Source organism: Ornithorhynchus anatinus, chromosome 11, assembly GCF_004115215.2.
Source record: "Ornithorhynchus anatinus isolate Pmale09 chromosome 11, mOrnAna1.pri.v4, whole genome shotgun sequence".
NCBI classification, from domain to species: domain Eukaryota; kingdom Metazoa; phylum Chordata; class Mammalia; order Monotremata; family Ornithorhynchidae; genus Ornithorhynchus; species Ornithorhynchus anatinus.
The window spans coordinates 2640805-2660721 of NC_041738.1; the positions used below are offsets into that span (position 1 = coordinate 2640805).

Consider the following 19917-nt stretch of genomic DNA (forward strand, 5'->3'; position numbering starts at 1 on the left):
GGAGGGGACCCACTGCCACGGAGTGGCCAGATGGGCAAAGGAGACCAAGGAGCAGCAGCCATAGCCTGGCCAACATCTGTGTCCTCGTCCCCGATGTGACCCCCGGCCCCCCAACAGACGCTGGCCACTTCATGAGCAGGACCGTTCTGAGAGGGTCCAGGCTGCCGGCGAGCGGCCTCCGTGGGGCGGGCACCTGCTGGCTGCAGCGGGCGGCTCAAAGACCACAGCAGAGAGGCCATGAGGTCAACGAGGACGGGCGGTCTCTGCCGGGCCAGTCCATCCACCTGATGCCCCAGTCCACTTGGGTCAGTCTTCAGCAGAGGGGGTGAAGGCTAATGGACCAAGGGTCCAGATTCCCCACGGTGGCACGCCCGGTCGTGGGGGAAGACTCCCCACCCCCCAACTCTTCGTTGTGCTGCCCCGAATCTTCTCTCTTCCTGACCGTGCAGCCTGCTAACCTGGCCGCGAAGGGCCAACAGGGAAGTCTCTGATCTGATCCGCGTCCTGCCCTGTCAGGAAGAACTTGGCGAGCCACAGCTGTCCGGAACAGAGTTTTATTTTGCTCTCGGGCAAACGTCATGAAAAATATGGAATTTTCCTGTAGAATTAACTCGAACCAAGCCCACTTTCTCCTCTCGGAGACTCCCTCCCCCCTGCCCCCCCACAACTCTCCCCTCTTAATTCTCTATCTTCTCAATTTCATCCATGTCCTCGGGGTCCAGCTCCTTAATCTGGCTTTCTGAAAGAAGATTAAAGAGAAGCTGTACCCCAGGACTCCTCCAGCCTCCACCCGCCCCTCCCTCCACACCGATGGGGTCTAAATGCTTGCAGAAAACGAGTCCGCCTGGATTGGGGGCCGAGGAGAGGTGGGGGTGCCTCGGTGCTGGGAGGCTCTGGCTGGTAGCCACGGCCCGGTCAGGCTGAGTCCTGCCCAGGACAGACAGAGTCGGCTCCCCTGGCAGCCATCCCAACATCGAATCCCCCGCCAGGCAGGCCCGGAGCCGGTCCCAGCACCGAGCCCCTTCTCCCGTCGCTCTGCGGGCCAGACGGGAACAACTCCCCTCCAGTCCCTTGTCAGAGAGCCCATTTCCCAGCCCTTTAATCATTGTGATCGCTTTTCTCCAGACTCTCAGGTCTCTCCACGTCCCTCAAGCAAAGAGAGGCCCAAACCGGCCCCGGACTCCTGTCTCGGGTCCAAACGGGGCAGGATGGGGTAGGAGGCCGATCCTGTACTCCGGCCCCTGCTCCCGGGAGCTGAGTACCCGCTGCACTCCCCCGAGCCCGCAGCACGGTGCTGCCCACACAGTGGGCATGTGATCGGCGCTACCGATTGACTGGTTATCACCGGACTGCAATCTGGGCTTCAAGCGAGTGTGCAGAGGGGCTCGGGGCAGAGGCTTCGGTCTAAAAAGGGTTCAAACAGAGGCCTCTTCCCTTAGGTGCGGCAGTCTCTCTCACCAAGAGCTCTCCTTTCAGGAGAATGAAGCTTGCTGGGAGCTGGTCCCCGCCCACCAAAGACCCCGAGAAATTCATCTGAAGAGGAGTTGAAGAGGGATTGGATGCAGGCCGCTGGATGGCTCTCCCTCCTGAGAGCCCAACGGCCTTCAGCCCACCGCCAGTCCAGGCACCGGGCTCTGGTTTACATGGTCAGAAAGCCAGGTGGGTTGTGCCCCCCAGTTGCCCTGCACAGAGCTGAGTGAGGAAGTTCCCCCAGCAAGCCACTGGGGTGGACCCAGTCTGAGCGTCCCAAACGAGCCACACGGGATCCCCCGGGTTGCCGTTTGCGGGGCCGCTGACCATCGGAAATCCTCCAGAGAAGCCTCGGGGAGTCCGTGACTGCAGTTCACGGGCGCCGGGGAAGGGCCGGCTCGCCCCGGCATCCCACCCTTCCCGACGCCCCTGGCCACTATCGCAGCCCCCCGATGGAGGAGGAGGGACCCCGTCCTGGAAGTGGGGGGAGGTTAGGGTTAGGGCATCTTAACGGGGAACACGACACTTACTGAAATGCTCCTGGATCTTCATGAGCAAGGGCAGCTTGTCCACTTCGATCATGTTGAAGGCCAGCCCCTTTTTCCCGAAGCGCCCGGTCCGGCCGATGCGGTGGAGATAGGTCTCGTAGTTGGGTTCGTAGTCTTGATTCAAAGGGAGGTCAAAGTTCACGACGATCGTGACCTGCTTCACGTCAATTCCTGGGGGGCGGGGAGGAAACCCCACGAGGTTACTAGGATGTGGACGGGCACCTGGGGGATGGCCACCGAGGTCACTGTAGCCGACTCCGGCCACCTGCCCGTCAGCCCACCTTGGGTGTCCGGGCCGAAGTTGGGGGGAGGGACGGGGAGAAAGCCCCGCGACTCCAGGGAGAGCTGAACTGAGGGAGCAGCAGAGTGCTCTGCATGCAGAAAGCGCTCGCCGAACACGACCGATTGACCCTAACCTGGACCGGGGTGCCCGGGGCCATTCCAGTGCGGAACCTCAACCTCCCAGTGAGGTCCACAACCCCGCTGAGAGGGTTTTATTCCCCAGTGCCGTAGGATCGTGAGCGTGTCTGTGGACCCGAACCCCTCCGACTGAAAAGGGGGTGCAACACCAGTGCAGTGAGCGACGGTGCGCTGAACTCGGTTCTTTGGGGACTCTCTCTGCCATGAAAGGAGGCACGTGCCTGAGAGGCCCGGGGCCAGGTTTAATGAAATGAGGCAGCAGGTAAATGAAGCTCAGACGGCGGGTTTAAAATGTTGCCTTCTGCACCGCTTCCCCCTCCTAGCCCTTCGAGGTGGAGCTGTAGGACAGGCAAGGAGGCCCCTGAATGGGTTTGCTCTGGGCAAGAGGTCTACTGAACCATAGAGCCGGAGGAGAAGGAGGAAATGGAGCAGCGTGGCTCAGTGGAAAGAGCCCGTGCTTGGGAGTCAGAGGTCATGGGTTCGAATCCCGGATCCACCGCTTGCCAGCTCTTGGACTTTGGGCCAGTCACTTTCTCTGTGCCTCAGTTCCTCATCTGTAAAACTGGGATTAAAACTGTGAGCCTCCCGTGGGACAACCTGATGACCTCGTATCCCCACAGTGCTTTGCATATAGTAAGTGCTTAACAAATACCACGATTGTTATTATTATTATTATTATTAAACGGTGGCAGAAGCCATGAGGGACCTCCAAAACTGGGGCAGCAGCTCCTACTCCCAACTCGGGACCTTCTCACCATGGGGGGATTCAGACCCCGATACTGAGTTCTGGGGGTGAGGACTCCTGGACGGCCCCCCCTCAGCCAGCTTTCTTCCAGGGGGGCCCCCTTCCTCCTGATGGACAGATTGACTGTGGCCTCTGCTCTGGAGGCAGGGGGGCACGGGAGGGCCTCGTAGGGTGGAACCACATGGAAGTCACACGGAGAAGCAGCGTGGCCTAGTGGACAGGGCCCGGGCCTGGGAGTCAGAAGGACGTGGGTTCTAATTCCAGCTCTGCCATTTGTCTGCTGTGTGATCCGGGCGAGGCACCTCACTTCTCTGTGCCTCAGTCCCCTCATCTGTAAAATGGGGATTAAGACTGTGAGTCCCATGTGGGACAGGGACACGTGGGATTAGCTCGTGGCTACCCCGGTGCTTAGTACAGTGCCAGGCACACAGTAAGCACTTAACAAATACATATTAAAAAAAAAAAGCCACGACCCATCGTCAGGGAAGCCCCGAGTTTAAAGCTGAATTCGGCCTTCTAAGAGCCACCAGCTGTAGGCCTCGGGAGATCAGTCAGTCGGCTCTCCTCCCGGCCCAGCCCGGGGCTGGAAAGGGTGGACGGGGAGGGGATCGCAGGGTGAAACACGGGCCCCTGGAAGCGCTAGACGACGCTCCCTCGGTGGAGGCTGGAACCCTCACCTCTGGCACAGACGTTGGTGGTTATGAGGACCTTCTCCTTCCCGTCGCGGAAACGCTGAATGATGGCGGCCCGCTGCTCGACGGTCAGCTCTCCGCTCAGCAAAGACACCTGGTGTCCGTCTTCCATCATCTCCACCGTTAACCACTTGGCAATCTGGCGAGTCTAGTTAGGAGAATGAGAGCGTGAGCGAGCTGCTAGGGGCCTGGGGGAAAGAGCTCGGGGCAGAGAGGCGGAAACCGGACGTTCTAAACCGGGCTCTGCCATGGGAACTCACGCCTGTCACTTCACTTCTCTGGGCCTCAGTTTCCTCATCTGTCAAACAGGATAGTAATGCCTGCCTCTCCCGATCTCAGAGGGACACTTGTGGGCGTAGCTACAAACACCAGGGGGTTTATGATTTTTTTAGCCAGTGAGCTGCTGAGCACAGATCTAGGCGTGAGAAGGACCTGGGTTCTGATCCCATTTGTTGTTGTGTGACCCTGGGCAAGTCACTTCACTTCTCTGTGCCTCAGTTACCTCATCTTTAAAATGGGGATTAAGACTGCGAGCCCCACAGGAGACAGGGATTGTGTCCAACCTGATTAGCTTGTATCTACTCCAGGGCTTAGAACAGTGCTCGACACAGAGTAAGGGCCTAACACATGTCATCGTTTTTATTATTTCTCCCACACCCTGCCCGCCTTCAGCTCTTCCATGAGAGGCTCTGGCTGATCGAGGGGGCCGGCGGAGGGGTCCTTCCCACCCTGGAAATGGTGGCCGGGCAACGAACTCGACCTGTGGGCTCCGAAACCTCTAGGTTCTCCAGGCCCTCGGCTAACAGGACGGTGTACTGCTCCGGGCCTCAGGTTGAAACCTCGGGGCTCCAGAGTCAAATGACGTTTTTAATGGCAGGAGAAAAAAACCTCCACAGCTGCAGCATAAAACAACCCATTCACCTTGGGAGAGGCCTCAGGGGCTCAAACTCATAGCCAGGAAATGGGTTTTTAATACTCGGAGCGAAGCCCGCGGTTTTATTACTCGCCAAAAGGCAGAAGCCTAGGCTTGGCACACTGAGCACGGCATTGTGGTTCCCGGGCCTAAATCCAGTCGTTAACAGGACTGGGCTCCGCAGCTGTGAGACCTGTCAATGGTTCCGTCACCGAGACCCCAAACTCCCCCTTCTTGTCTGCTCCGGGCCCCCTCTGTATTGGCCTGAAGGGGCCTCGGAGAGAATCGATCAGGCCTTGATCGCCGGGGGTGTTTCGCTCCAAAGAAGGAAGGGGTCGGCTCTGGAACAGTTGGCCGAAGGATGCTTCACCGCCCCACCGGGCAGACTTTGAAGCCCGGGCTAGAAAGCCGATGACGTGGGATGGCTCGGGACGGAGACTGGGGGATGGACTACACGACCTCCAGAGCTCCCTCCCAGCACTGCAGGGAGAAGCAGTGTGGCCCTGTGGGCAGAGCGTGGGCCTGGGAGTCAGGAGGACCTGGGTTCTAATCCCGGCTCCGCCACCTGTCTTCTGTGTGACCTTGTGCCTCAGCTACCTCATCTATAAAATGGGGAGTAAGACTGTGAGCACCACGTGGGACAGGGACTGTGTCCAACCAGATTAACTTGTATCTACCTCATCGCTTAGAACAGTGCTTGGCACATAGTAAGCGCTCAACAAGTACCGTAATTATTATTATTATTCCTCTAAAGAAGCGTTTGGCTTGAGGCTCCAGCCCCAAGTGGCACCCGCCCAATCCCTCGCAGCAAGCAAGGGGGTGGGCAGCTGACCCCAGCCCAGGGGGCTGAAGGAGGTCTCCAAGCCGGGAGCAAGTTCGTCTTCTGGGAAGGGAGGAGACGGGAGTCACCCGGTGGAAACGTGGCGCTCCCAAGGGCCTCACGCTGTCCCGACCCCGAACCCCAAGTCCTGCGGGGAGCCCGGCCCCGGTCAGCCGCTTTACGGCCAGCCGGGGCACCCCGGGGAGCAGTTCTACCTGGCAAAATATGATGGCCTGCCCGATGGTGATGCTGCCGTAGATGTTGCATAGAGCCCGGTACTTGTCGCTCCTGTGCCTGCACAGGACGTAAAACTGTCTGATGTTGTCCAGGGTCAGCTCCTCCGTGCGCAGCTTGATCACGTTGGGTTCGGGGATGATGCGTTCGGCAAACTGCCACACGAAATCCTCGAAGGTGGCGGAGAACAGGAGCATTTGGCAACCCGGCTGCAGAGCTCTGCAAGAGAGGACAGCGGTTTCCCCCACCCCAGGCCAGACCCCGCCATCCCCCCCGGACCCTGCCAGCTGCCGGCCAGACCTACGGGAGCACCCTCAACCCCCTGGACCTTTCGATTCCAAGTCGGGATCTCAACGCCCGAGCGAGGTCCCTGGCGGCCTCCGGCTCACACGGGAACCGGAGCTGCTCGGGGGGCAGGCGGCTGGGAGGTGGGTTGATCGGTCGGGGGCATTCAGTGGGCATTCTTGACCAGGGCCCCTGGGGGCTCGGAAAGGCCGGCACCAAAGGGGTCAGAGCACAGTGTGAAAGTTGTGCCCGGCCTGGGGGACCCACAAGACAGAAGGGTGGGGCAGCAGCCGGGGGCCCGGGGTGGCCAGGAGCTGTCACCCAAGGAGTCAGATCTGGCTTTCAGTCCAGGCGATCTGCAGGCCTGGCACCTCAGCCTGCAGCCAGGCTGAGAAACCCAGGCAGCCGCCAAGGGCAGACTCCCAAGATTTATTTCTAATCTTCGCACTACCCAACCCGTTGATTTCTCCCCACAGGTCCCACTTCCGAGCCACCTAATCATTTTGCATTCTCCTAACCGCCCGCAGCTCCTCTGTACATGGCTCACATTCTCTATTTTTTAAAAAATGGTATTGAAGCGCTTACTATGTGTCAAACACTGTTCTAAATTTGGGAATAGATAGAATATCAGATCAGACACAGTCTGTGCCCCACTTGAGGCTCACAGTCTAAGTAGGGGGGAACGGGTGTTGACTCCCCCGTTTTACAGATGAGGAAACTGAGGCTGAGCAAAGTGACCTGCCCAAGGTCACACAGCAGATAGGTGGCAGAGTCAGCGTTAGAACTCGAGTCCTCTGACTCCTAGGCCATGCTTTTTTCCACTAGGCTACACTGCTTATCATATTAATACCGCTCCCTGTCCTTTCTCTTCATTTTAATGTCTGTCTCCCCTTCTCAACTGTAAACTCCTCGAGGGCAACTCTAACGTACTCTCCCAGGTGATTAGCTCGGTGTTTTGCCCGCTGACCAGATGCTCAATTGATACTACTGATTGACAGAAGCAGCCGAAGCATCGTACGGACATTCTCTCCCTCCTCCCCCAGACAGCCCTGCCCTCTGGGGACCGAAGGCAACAAGTCTCAGCAATGTGGCCTACTGGAAAGAGCTCAAGTCTAGGAGTCAGAGAACCTGGGTTCTAATCCCGGATCCACCACAAGTCTGCTGTGTGACCTTGGGCAATCACTTCACTTCTCCGGGCCTCAGTTACCTCACCTGCAAAATGGGGATTAAGGCGTGAGTCTTATGTGGGACAGTGACCACGTCCAGGTTGATTCTCTTGTATGTACCCCAGAGCTTAGTACAGTGCCAGGCACATAGTAAGTGCTTAACAAATACCGTAAAAGAAATCTTGCCGATGCAACAAAGGGCTTAAGAGGATGTGAAGGTGAAGAAGAGCCGCGTGGATCAACCGCTGCCAGACGGTAAGGAAAGGGAGAGGGGCGGGGAGCCCGGACCCGGTTTCCGGAGATGCTCAGGGAGAGGGACAGAGTGCCGGGGTCACCTCTGAATGCGGATGCTCTGGTCGGAGAACCCCTGGGTGTCAATCATCACATCCGCCTCGTCCAACACGAACACGCAGATCTTAGTCAGGTCGATCAGCTTCCACTTGAAGCACCAGTCGAGCAGGGTCCCGGGAGTCCCGATCACGATCTGCTGGGTTATGCCCAGAGCCCTGGAAACTGGAGACAAAGAATTCGACTGACCTTGTCCTTGCTTCCTGACTCTCCCCAGAGGATGTCCACGATGCAGCACACCGAACTCCCCAAGGTCCTAAGCTGGAGACCGACCCCCCACCCCCTAGACGGGATGGTATCGTTGCCTCGCAAATCAACGTCTACAGTTCCTCCTGCTCCCCTCTGCCCCCATACAAGTGTGATGGCTGGACAAGAGGAGAAAATGGACCACCTGGAAAATGCTGGGCACTCAGGGTAACTCTTTTCACACCCCGAAGGTACTCGGGGTGCAGACTGACAGGCTGTAAATGGGGAGAAAAGGGACTGAACTAGACCCTCTGCGAACCCCCAAGAGGCCTCCTGAACCCTAGGAGGTATAGGGGACAGATGGACAACCAGAACCGTCCCAGCCTCCAGAAAACTCCCTTTGCAAGAGTTGACCCATCCGGTCTGAACCTTCCCAGGCCCTCGTGACCTACACTGAGAGGATTCTGACCCTCACACCTCCCAGTTCCCTAGCTTCCCTCATCTTCTCAGCCCGGGGAGACAGTCTCCACCTCACTGCTTCTGCACCCAAAAGGACAGAAAACAAAAGTGGGCTCAGCAGGTGGAGTTGCTCAGGCGGACGTGTGTTAAAGTCAAGCTCGGCCAGTGGGTCAGGGGCTGGGTGGGGAGCGAAGGCCTCTGGATTCCAGCTAGGCCTGAGAAAAGAGGTGTAATTTCCCTCCAGCTGGTCTTGAGGCCATCCGAAAAGCTTTCCTGGAGATGAAGAGGCTCCCGTAGCCAAAGTCCCATCCGACACTCCATTCGATTACGGCCGTGTTGCACGAGGATCTGGGTTGCCCTCCCCTCTCCCCCGGCCCCGACCTGGGGTCTGCTCTGTGGAAAGGGAGCCCCCGTCAAAGGGTGTGGCCGGTGTCCCCCTCGATGACAGCCCGCCCGGCCGGCACAAACCTCGATTCCCGCGGACAGCATACATCACATTGACATTGACGCAGAACTGCCCCATCCGCTCGACCACCTGTCCGGTCTGCATGGCCAGCTCGTAGGTTGGAGACAGGCAAAGGCACTTCGAGAGAGGTGTGGGGGTGGTGGAGAGAAAAGAACTTTGTCACAGCAACAGGAAACCATCTTTGTTGGGGGGAAAGACCCCCACTGGAGGAAGCCCTAACTTCCAGCCCGGGCACTGGGTGCCTGATATATACACTGGGCACGGCTGCCTAAGGCGTGGTCTGGTCCTTCTGGGCTTGGGAGAAGCAAGTCAGTGGCTGAGACTCTTCACGCTTGAATTGGGTCCCCACCTAGCACCCTTCGACTTGCCGGATGCCCACTGGGCAGCCTTGTTCTCAGTTCCCCTGTCCAGCCTTGGATCCCTTTCCGAAGTCACCGCAGGGGCAGGGGGTGCTGATAGCAGTGGGGGTTACCCCCTGCCCACACTCCCTCCTTCCCCCTCTCAGCCACGGGGTGCAGGGAGCAGGAACAGCTTGCGTCCCAAACTAGCTCTGGACCCCACCATCAGAGTCTGGATGAGAAGGGAGGAGGAGGATTGTGAATCAAGGGTCCCGAGCCGAGTCTCTGTCTCCAGTCCCACAATAATAACTCCAGAAAATGCCCAGCTTCCCGAAGGTTGCTTGGGGCAACACTGGGACATCTGAGATGTGCTGCCCAGGCCCGCCGTCTTTCTTAGAAATGGCCTCAATTTCCAAATCAAAGGAGGAGGCGCTTGCCGGCCACGGGTCCGTTCATTCATTAATTCGATTCAATTGTATTTTTTGAGAGCTTACTGTGTGCTACACGCTTGGCCCTGTGCCAAGAGAAAGTTTTTCCCCTCCATATCTGCGGCCCATTCAGCCTGACGAGAGGCAGAATCCCCAGCATCAGCCTCGCTTACCTGAGGGAACTTTTTATCGGCGCTCACGCTGCTCAGCATGGCCAAGACAAAGGCCGCGGTCTTCCCCGTCCCGGACTGGCTCTGGGCGATGAGGTTCTGGCGCCTGAGGAGGACGGGAGGCCGTGACCCCTGGGTGGGTGGCCGGGAACTCTGCCCATCGAGCCACCCCGCCCCAAACCTTGGCACTCACGGACAGGCCAGCATCATGGGCAGGGCCATCTCCTGGATTTTGGAGGGTCTGTTGTACCCCATTGCGTAGATCCCTCTCAGTAGCTCCTGTTTTCTGGCAAAAGCGAAAATCACAAGCGGTTAGGCCAGGATGCCACCACTGGCCGCTATGGGCAGCTTGAGGCTGTTCTGGGAAACACAAAAACTTTAGTGGAGAGGAGCAGTGGGGCAGGATGCAGGAGTCTGGAGAGAGAGGAGAGGCCGAATGCCTTATTACTCAGTAGGGAGAGATAGGAAGAGGATGGTGCACAATGCATAGAGCAGGGGGCTGGGAGTCGGAAGGCCCTGGGTTCTACTCCCAGTTCCACTGCTCGTCTGCTGTGTGACGCTGGGCAAGTCACTTAACTTCTCTGTGCCTCAGTTACCTCCTCTGTAAAGTGGGAATTAAGACTGTGAGGCCCATGAGGGGATTGTGTCTGACCTGCATTAACTTATATCTACCCCAGCGCTTAGAACGCTGCTTGATACATCGAAAGCGCTTAACAAACACCATCGTTAATTAATTAGCAGCCAACTGAACAAAGGGTATACGTGGCCTGGGTGGCCCCTCAGTTGCCGTGATCCCGCTCAAACCCAAGTGGCAGGGACTGGCACGGGATGCAGGTTGAGATGGGGCCTGCTGTGACCATCCGGAAGCCCGGGCCTTGTTTTTGTTCCTCGCATAAATGGTCAGAAGGGGCCAGGCCCAAACTCTACACTGGCCTCTCGGTGAGGGAAAAGCGTCTAGCCGGCTGGACCCACGGGGCCAGATGAGCAGCACACAAGTTTAGCGTCGGCGTCTCCCCCTCATTTAATCATCAACAGTGGCATTTACTGAGCGCTTGCTGTGTGCAAGAGCACTGTACTATGCCTTTGGGAGAGTACAATACCCCCCTTCCCTGCCCGCAAGGATCTTCTAGACTAGAGCACTATAAGTCCACCCGAGGGGGGGCTAGTTCCTTCTGAAGCCAGCGAGGAAGGGTCTTTGGCTGGCTCGGGGACATCCCTCTAGACTGTAAGGTCGATGAGGGCGGGGAATGTGTCTACCAAATCTGTTATTTTACCCTCCCAAGCGCTTAGCGCAGTCCTCTGCATACAGTAAGCATTCAATCAATACCACCGACTGCCTGGCTGATTGCTTCGGGGGTTCCGTGGCCCTCCTTTTTAAATATCTCAGAATTGGAGCTCTCTCCAACTGAACGACGTGCGTTTCCAGGCCTCGCTGGAGGCAAGGTTGCCAGTCCTGAAGAACGCGCCCCCTCAAGTGGCCCGGTCCCAGCTACCACCTTCGCCACCCTGGGCTATGGTTTTCCGCCGAGGTTTCCCCCACGGCCCCGGGAACCGATACTCACAGTTGCAGCTCTTCAAATGTTTTCACCGAGTAGAGTGGTGATCTGGGATCCTTCTGCAACACTTCGACGTGGTGACTGGATTCTACCAGGGACTGCCGGATTAGCTTGTTCAAGAGAGAATTTGCCGCCAAGTCCACTGGGTGAGCAAAACGGGGACGGGGAGGGGAGAGTCAGCCCCCCTGCACCGCTCCTAGTCGACGGCCCCAAAACCACCGGGTCCGAGACGACACTTTTGAGGTGGCAAAACCAAGCAGGGCCTCAAAAGCCTATTTGGCCACGTGTGACTGAGAACTAGTCGGGTGCTTCTGGACCTACTTGCTAGCTCCGGCTCCGCCCTCACGGGCTGGGGAGGAAATCTAGTTCCACCCAGCCTTCCCAGCTCTCCAGGCTGACCGTTATCCCTGAAGTGGACTCAGCGGTCCTCCCCAGCTCCCTGTGGGGAGATCAAGGTTAGGTAACTGGACCCTGTGGCCCAGATCGGGTCCTGCCGGACCCCCAGTCACCCACAGGGCTTGGGGCGGCACCACCTCCTAGCCCGGGGATGGCAGCAGGGTGAGGGATGAACCAGCAGCCTCTGCCGCACAGGCGTTTGCCGGGGGCTGGGAGGGAGGGTGGCCAGTAGAGACACAACCCCCCAGCCCCAAGTGAGCCCCGTGAGACCCTCTCACTCTCCAACTCCTACCTAACTGGATTATTCCACTATATCCCATCCCTCTTGGGCACTGAGCACTTCCCATTTTGCTCTGGATTGGGGTGGAAGAGAAAGCCTGGAGGAGGGACACAATACCCTCCTTCATGGGAGAAGATGTGGACCCAAAGTTCTCGATGTCTGCTGACAACCCAGCAAGGGGAAATGGACAAGAATTAAAGTGGGAGAAATTTTGCTTAGAGAGAGGGAAGACCTTTCCCATGTTCAGGAGGACAAAATCCCACCATCTCCTTCTACGAGAGCTTCCGGAGTCCCCGACTCTGGAGAACTAAGAACAGAACCGAGCGCCACCCACCCCGAGTGGGGAACCAAACTGATCAGCACTTGCTCTTTGAGGGTGGGCCTAGGATTCCTTAGGAGCCAGCAACAAAGGAGATGTGGGCTCTGGCTCCTTGGGGGAAAGAAGTCAGAAAAGTGGGATGAAATCGAGCCAGAAGGCCAAGCGAGAAACTTCAAGGCCACCTACCCACATCCTCATCGCTATCGTTGTCCATTTTACTCTTGGAGTGGCCTGGGAGAAAGAAGAAATACATTAGGCTGAGTAGAAGTTGGGTAAATCCAGAGTTGGGCCACAGCACACATCCTTACAGTAATGTAAGCAGTTTCCAAAATGTCTCTGGCCCGTAACAACCCGGCCCATCAATCAGCAGTATTATAAGAAGCACAGTGGCCTAACGGAAAGAGTCCGGACCTGGGACTCAGTGGACTTGAGTTCTAATCCTGGCTCTGCCAATTACTTGCTGTGTGACCTCGAGCAAGTCCCTTCACTTCTCTGTGCCTCAGCTGCCTCATCTGTAAAATGGGGATTCAATAACTCTTCTCCCTCCTTAGACTGTGAACCCCATGTGGGACAGGGACTGTGTCCCACCTAACTGGTATCTACCCCCGCGCTTAGAATAGTGTTTGCACACGGTAAGCGCTTAACAAATGCCTTAATAATAAAATAATTATGGTATTTGTTAAGCACTCACTATGTGCCAGGCACTGTTCTAAATGCTGGGATAGATACCAGGTAATGAGGTCGCCCCACGTGGGGCTCACAGTTTTAATCCCCATTTTAGAGGTGAGGTAACTGAGGCACGGAGAAGTTAAGCAGTTTGCCCAAGGTCACACAGCAGACAAGTGGAGGACTCAGGATCAGAACCCACTTCCTCTGACTCCCAAGCTAAGCCAGTTGGGAGAAGCAGCGTGGCTCAGTGGAAAGAGCATGGGCTTTGGAGTCAGGGCTCATGAGTTCGAATCCCAGCTCTGCCACTTGTCGGCTGTGTGACTGTGGGCAAGTCACTTAACTTCTCTGTGCCTCAGTTCCCTCATCTGTAAAATGGGGATGAAGACTGTGAGCCCCACGTGGGACAACCTGATTCCCCTATGTCTACCCCAGCGCTTAGAACAGTGCTCGGCAAATAGTAAGCACTTAACAAATACCAAAATTATTAGTAATAATACTGAGCATCTTCTAGGTGCAGAGCACTGGACTAAGCACTTGGGAGAGGACATAAGAGAGCAAAGACATGTTCCCTGCCCCCAAGGAGTTTACCTGCTCTCTGACGTCTCCCGGCCAACTCCCCGTATCCCAGGCTAGAAGGCGATGAGACCGGGATCGGGTCAGTTCTTTACCTACTCATCCTCAGGGCCCTTTCTCTTGTCTCCCCCTCTAGACTCTAAGTTGGTTGTGGGCACGGAACTGGTCTACCAACTCTTTGGCACTGTACTCTCCTATACGCTTGATACAGTGCTCAGCACAAAAGTAAGCATTCAGTAGATAGTACTGATTAATTGATCGATTGGGAGGGTGGGTCTGGAGTATGACTCTGGGGAGATGCTACCGGGCAGTGCAGTGGAGGTGCACATAGTAAGCGCTCAATAAATACGAATGAACGAAGAGTGGTACTTAGCTGGCTCGGGCCTGTGACTGTTCCCTCCTGCGTTGCCAGAGTCCCATCGCTCGGGGTGGGGGAAGCCTAGGGTGCAGTGCTCCCTCCCTCCCTTCCCTGGACCAAAGGGACCCCTGACACCGCCCAGGGAAAATGGTGGCCAAAAGGAGCAGCAAAGGGTGAGCTTTCTTTTGGGCCCCCTGCCTGACTTCCTTTAGCTTTAGCCTTATTTCTAGGCTCCCGGAGGTTTTCCAGCACCAGAGCAACGAGTCACACCCTGCCTGACTTCCTTTAGCTTTAGCCTTATTTCTAGGCTGCTGGAGGTTTTCCAGCACCAGAGCAATGAGTCGCACCCTGCCAGAAGGTGACCCTGGCGCTCGGTGCCCTGCTTGGTAGTTTTCCACCCAGGGAGCTGCCCAAGGAGGGGGAGCACTGACAGAGATTAACACCCCACTTAGGACACATATATGGTCTTAAAAGAGGTCACTTGTCATCCTTTAAGACCCCATGGCACCACGGTCAGAGCCCTCCAGACCGTTGTGGGCAGACAACATGACTACCAACTCTGTATATTGTATTCTCCCAAATCTTTAGTCTAGTACCTGCACACAGTAAGCGCTTAATAAATATAATAAATAATTTGCTAAGCATCTATCACTAGCAGAGCATTTTACTAGGTGCTTGTGGACTTATAGGACAACCGCAGAAGATTGGAAGCCATGAGTACACTGAAGGGATACAAAAACTACCGTTTGGCCGAGAGAACACAGTTAGTGGGTACAAGATGGGAGATACATCTCCAACTCCAAACGCAGTGGCAAGTGAACAGTGAATGTGGAATAAACTGATGCATGAGAAAGTTGGCAAAAAGGATGATCAAATCAGAGAGGGAGGGGTTTAATCAGGAAAGTTCTCTTGCCTGGATCGTTTTTCTACAAAAACGTTCAGTCTATGCTTCGCCACTCCTCAGGAACCTCCATCCACCTCCGCATCAAACGAAAACTCCTCACCTTTGGCTTTAAAGCACTCGATCCCCTTGCCCCCTCCTACCTCACCTCGCCACTCTCCTAGTCACTTAACTTCTCTGTGCCTCAGTTTCCTCATCTGTAAAATTAAAAAATGTGAGCCCCACGTGGGAAGATTACCCTGTATCTACCCCAGTGCTTAGAACAGTGCTCTGCACATAGTAAGCGCTTAACAAATACCATAATTATTATTATTATTATTGCTACCACCCAGTGGGCACAAGCTGCTCCTTTACCACCAACCTACGCAATCAATACTGTTGTTTGAAGAGTCATGAAGTCCGTTCTCTAACATCTTCTGTGCTGACTCAAGCCTCCTTCTTTTTGGGAAAAAATAAAGGAAGGCGACCACCTCGCCACCGGGCTGCCTCCTGCTCCACAATCCAGAGATCCAGACAGGAAGACTTTGAGGGCAATTCCGTGGCTCAGTGGAAAGAGGCCGGATTTAGGAGTCAGAGGTCATGGGTTCCAATCCCGGCTCTGCCACTTGTCAGCTATGTGACTGTGGGCAAGTCACTTCACTTCTCCGGGCCTCAGTTCCCTCATCTGTAAAATGGGGATTAACTGTGAGCCTCACGTGGGACAACCTGATGACCCTGTATCTCCTCCAGCGCTTAGAACGGTGCTCTGCACATAGTAAGTGCTTAACAAATGCCAACATTGTTATTAATTGGTTGGGCTGAGTTTTAATGTTTCATCACTCCTGATGAAGGTCTCCAATCCCTTCTCCCCTCTTAAACTCTTTAAAAACTTTAAAAATCTTTAAAAACTGATTGTACTAAGCGCTTAGTACCGCCAAGGGCTTAGTACAGCGCTCTGAATGCAGTAAGCACTTAATAAATACTACGGATTAACTGATTATGAGTTCCCAGAGGGACGGGAACCCTCTTTAATTCCCACTTGTGTACTCTCCCATCACTTAGTTCAGTGCTCTGCACAGAATAAGCACTTACAAAATACTACGACTACTATTACTAAACCTACATCTGCTTTCCAAAAGCCCTCTGAAAAAGATAGTTACTTAACTTTGCCAACCCCACCCAGCAAAAAAAAATAAATCAAATATTCTTTCAGTTGCTTAGTACAGTGTTCTGCACACAGTAAGCGCTTAATAAATATGAATGAATGGATGAATGACTTGCCAGGCCCTAATCAACCAACCAATGGTATTTACCAAGTGACTTAGTGTTAAGCGCTGTGTTAAGCACTAAGAGGGTACAACATTAGCAAATCCTCTAAACTGTAAACCCACTGTGGGCAGAGGGCATGTCTACCAACCCTGTTAAATTTGTACTCTCCCAAGCATTTAATATAGTGCTTTGCACACAATAATAATAATAATTATGTTGGTATTTGTTAAGCGCTATGTGCCAAGCACTGTTCTAAGCGATGGGGCAGATACAAGGGAATCAGGTTGTCCCACATGGGGCTCACAGGCTTCCTCCCCATTTTACAGATGAGGTCCCTGAGGCACAGAAAAGTGACTTGCCCCTGGTCACACAGCTCGCAGGTGGTGGAGGCAGGATTAGAACCCACGACCTCCGACTCCCAAGCCCATCAGAGAAGCAGCGTGGCTCAGTGGAAAGAGCCCGGGCTCGGGGGTCGGAGGTCGTGGGTTCTAATCCCGACTCCGCCACTTGTCAGCTGGGTGACCAGGGGCAAGTCACTTCACTTCTCTGTGCCTCGGTGACCTCATCTGTAAATGGGGATGAAAACTGGGAGCCCCACGTGGGCCAACCTGATCCCCTTGCATCCCCCCCGGCGCTTAGTACAGTGCCTTGCACCTAGTAAGCGCTTAACAAATGCCATCATTATTACGCTCTTTCCACTAAGCCACGCTGCTTCTAAGTACTCCATAAATACAACTGCCTGATGGAAGACAGACGTCGCCCTGCTCGCAAGGAGCTGACGAACCGAAGGGAGGGACGGGGTCAAATTGCAAATTTGCCAATAGCAGAGGGAGGAAGAAGGGGGGGGGGGAATTGTACACACGCGGACCGGGGAAATCGCTGAGCGGTTCATGGAGGTGACCCCACTCACCTTCAAGGGGCAGGGAGGCATTTGTAAAACCATAGCTGGTCTTCTGGGGAAGGCAGAGGCTGGGGAACTGATAAAAGAGAAATTTCAGCCCATCTGCAGGAGCCACCGGTTCTAAATTCACAATCAGGACTGAAGGGGACGGGAGACTCTCTCCTAGTGCATCCCCTTTGGGAATTACCCTTCTTTAGGAAGTCCTGTTTTCCGGGAAGGCCGGTGCGGCCTAACGCGCCCGGCTCTTCCTCTTGCTCCCGCTGCGTCCTCCATATTGGAAGCGGACAACACCGGCGGTGAGCTTCTAATGCAGTGTTCCGCACCGCAGAGGATGGATTCCAGTAGGCCGCCCCTCTGGGGGGGGGGGGGGGGGACGCAGGCTCAGGCGGTTGCGGTCCGCGGGGCGCTCACTACGCTGCGGCGCTCACTAGGCCCGGCTATGGCGGGGCAACGAGGCAGGGAGGGGGCGGGCGGCGGGGCCGCCGGGGGAGGAGGGGGTGTCCATGGGACCCCGGATTAATGGCCAACTGACATCCCCCTTGTCTCTCCTTCTGCCCCTCTGCGATTCCATCTTGCCTTCCCTCAATGGCTGCCCTTGGGGACCACTTCCGGTCTCTCCTCCCTCCTGCCACCCCTCCTTCCCTCCCTCCTGCCACCCCTCCTTCCCTCCCTCCTGCCACCCCTCCTTCTCTCTCTCCCTCATGCCACCCCTCCCGCCCCCCACTCCCTCCTCCATGTCAACGCCCGCCATCACCCCAACTCCCATAGCCCACCTCTCCCTCAACTGTCCCCCCCCATTACCACCCCCGCCATGGGGTCCCCGCCCCCAGACCCTTCTCTCACATCCCCTCCCTAATTCTCCTCACCCCCAACTCCCTCCTAGCCGTGCTGGACACCATATGGCTCCCGGGCCACGTTTTTCCCGCCACCCCGCGGCCCCTAGATGAGGACGCCATAACTCCCCGGCCCTGGGGCCGGCGACGCTCCCCCTCGCCTCAGAGGCCGCGCGCGCGCGTGCGCGCCTCGCCCTCCCGGCACGTGCCCCCGCACGTGCCCCGGCCCCGCCCGGCGCGGCCCCGGCACGTGCCCCGGCCCCCCCCCCCCCACGCGCCCCGGCACGCGCGCCCCGGGCCGGGCGCAAAGGCGGAGCGGCTCCTCCTATTGGTTGGGCGCTCGAGGGCTTGTGGTGCGCGAGGCCTTGTGGTGCGCGAGGCCTTGTGGTGCGCGAGGCCTCCGTGCGCGCGCGCGCGCCCCCCCCCCCAACGTTCTCTCGCGACGAAGGCGAATAATCCATTCTTCATTCATTCATTCAGCGGTACTTATTGAGCGCTTCTTGGGTGCCGAGCAGTGGACTAAGCGCTTGGAATGGGCCATTGGGCCACAGGTGGAGAAAGGGGGGAAGCAGACATTAAAACAAGGGGACAGGCAGCAAAATAAATAGAATTATAGATAAGGACACATTATGAATAAAATGATAGGGAAGCAGCGTGGTTCAGTGGAAAGAAGCCGGGCTGGGGAGTCAGAGGTCGTGGGTTCGAATCCCGACCCCCCCCCCACCGTGTCAGCTGGGTGACTTTGGACAAGTCACTTCACTTCTCTGGGCCTCAGTGACCTCATCTGCAAAATGGGGATGAAAAATGTGAGCCCCATGGGGGACAACCTGATCCCCTTGTATTCCCCCCCCCCAGCGCTTAGAACAGTGCTTTGCACATAGTGAGCGCTTAACAAATACCATCATCATCCTCTGGGCCTCAGTGACCTCATCTGCAAAATGGGGATGAAAAAAGTGAGCCCCACGGGGGACATCCTGATCACCTTGTATCCCCCAGCGCTTAGAACAGTGCTTTGCACATAGTAAGCGCTTAACAAATACCATCATCATCCTCTGCGCCTCAGTGACCCCCATCTGGAAAATGGGGATGAAGACTGGGTAGCCCCACGGGGGACAACCTGATCACCTTGTATTCCCCACCCTCCCTCCAGCGCTTAGAACAGTGCTTTGCACATAGTAAGTGCTTAACAAATACCATCATTATTATTAAAATAAATAGAGGAATAAATAATAAGTAGAAATCTGCACAAGTGCTATGGGGAGGGGCAGAGGGAAAAGGAGGGCTCAGTCTGGGAAGGCCTCCTGGAGGAGGTGAGCTCTCCTATGGATAATATGGACATATTAAATACATATATATTAAATATGTATATACATCTCCTTGATTCTATTTATCTTGATGATGATGTCTTGTTTTGTTTTATGTTTTGCTTTGCTGTCTCTCTCCCCCTTTTAATAATAATAATAATTATAATGTTGATGTTCGTTAAGCGCTTTCTCTGTGCAGAGCACTGTTCTAAGCGCTGGGGTAGATGCAGGGTAATCAGGTTGTCCCACGTGAGGCTCACAGTCTTCACCCCCATTTTGCAGATGAGGGAACTGAGGCCCAGAGAAGTGAAGTGACTTGCCCCACAGTCACACAGCTGACAAGTGGCAGAGCGGGGATTCGAACCCCTGGCTTCTGACTTCCACTGAGCCCCTCTGTTTAGACTGTGAGCCCGTCATTGGGCAGGGATGGTCTCTATCTGTTGCCAAATTGTACATTCCAAGAGTTTAGGACAGTGCTCTGCACATAGTAAGCGCTCAATAAACCCTATTGAATGAATGAATTGAATGAATAAATATATATATATATATATTTTCCTCTGCTCCTCCTCCCTTCCCCATCGCCCCTGCTCCCTCCCTCTGCTCTACCCCCATCCCTGCCCCACAACAGCTGTGTATATAAGCAGATATTTATTATTCTATTTATTTTATTAATGATGTATATATCTATAATTCCATTTATCTATTTTGATGCTATTGATGCTACTTGTTCTGTTTTGGTGTCTGTCTCTCCCCCTTCTAGACTGTGAGCCCGTTGTTGGGCAGGGATTGTCTCTGTTGCCCGAACTGTATTTTCCAAGCGCTTAGTACAGTGCTCTGCCTATAGTAAGCACTCAATAAATACGATTGAATGAAGGATTATCTGTACATAGA

The 19917-nt window shown here is 55.4% G+C and overlaps 1 protein-coding gene across 1 annotated transcript; it reads right to left on the minus strand.

Annotated features, from left to right (window-relative positions):
• Positions 1-538: 538 nt before the first annotated feature.
• On the minus strand, positions 539-17885 carry DDX25 (DEAD-box helicase 25). Its single transcript, XM_029074594.2, has 12 exons — positions 17756-17885; positions 16899-16965; positions 12426-12470; positions 11251-11386; positions 9882-9974; positions 9692-9794; positions 8755-8869; positions 7629-7806; positions 5824-6061; positions 3861-4023; positions 2001-2189; positions 539-739 (listed from the first exon to the last, which is right to left on the minus strand). Exons 1-12 carry the CDS (start codon positions 17843-17845, stop codon positions 678-680), a joined length of 1479 nt encoding a protein of 492 aa, XP_028930427.1. The 5' UTR covers positions 17846-17885; the 3' UTR covers positions 539-677.
• Positions 17886-19917: the final 2032 nt, after the last annotated feature.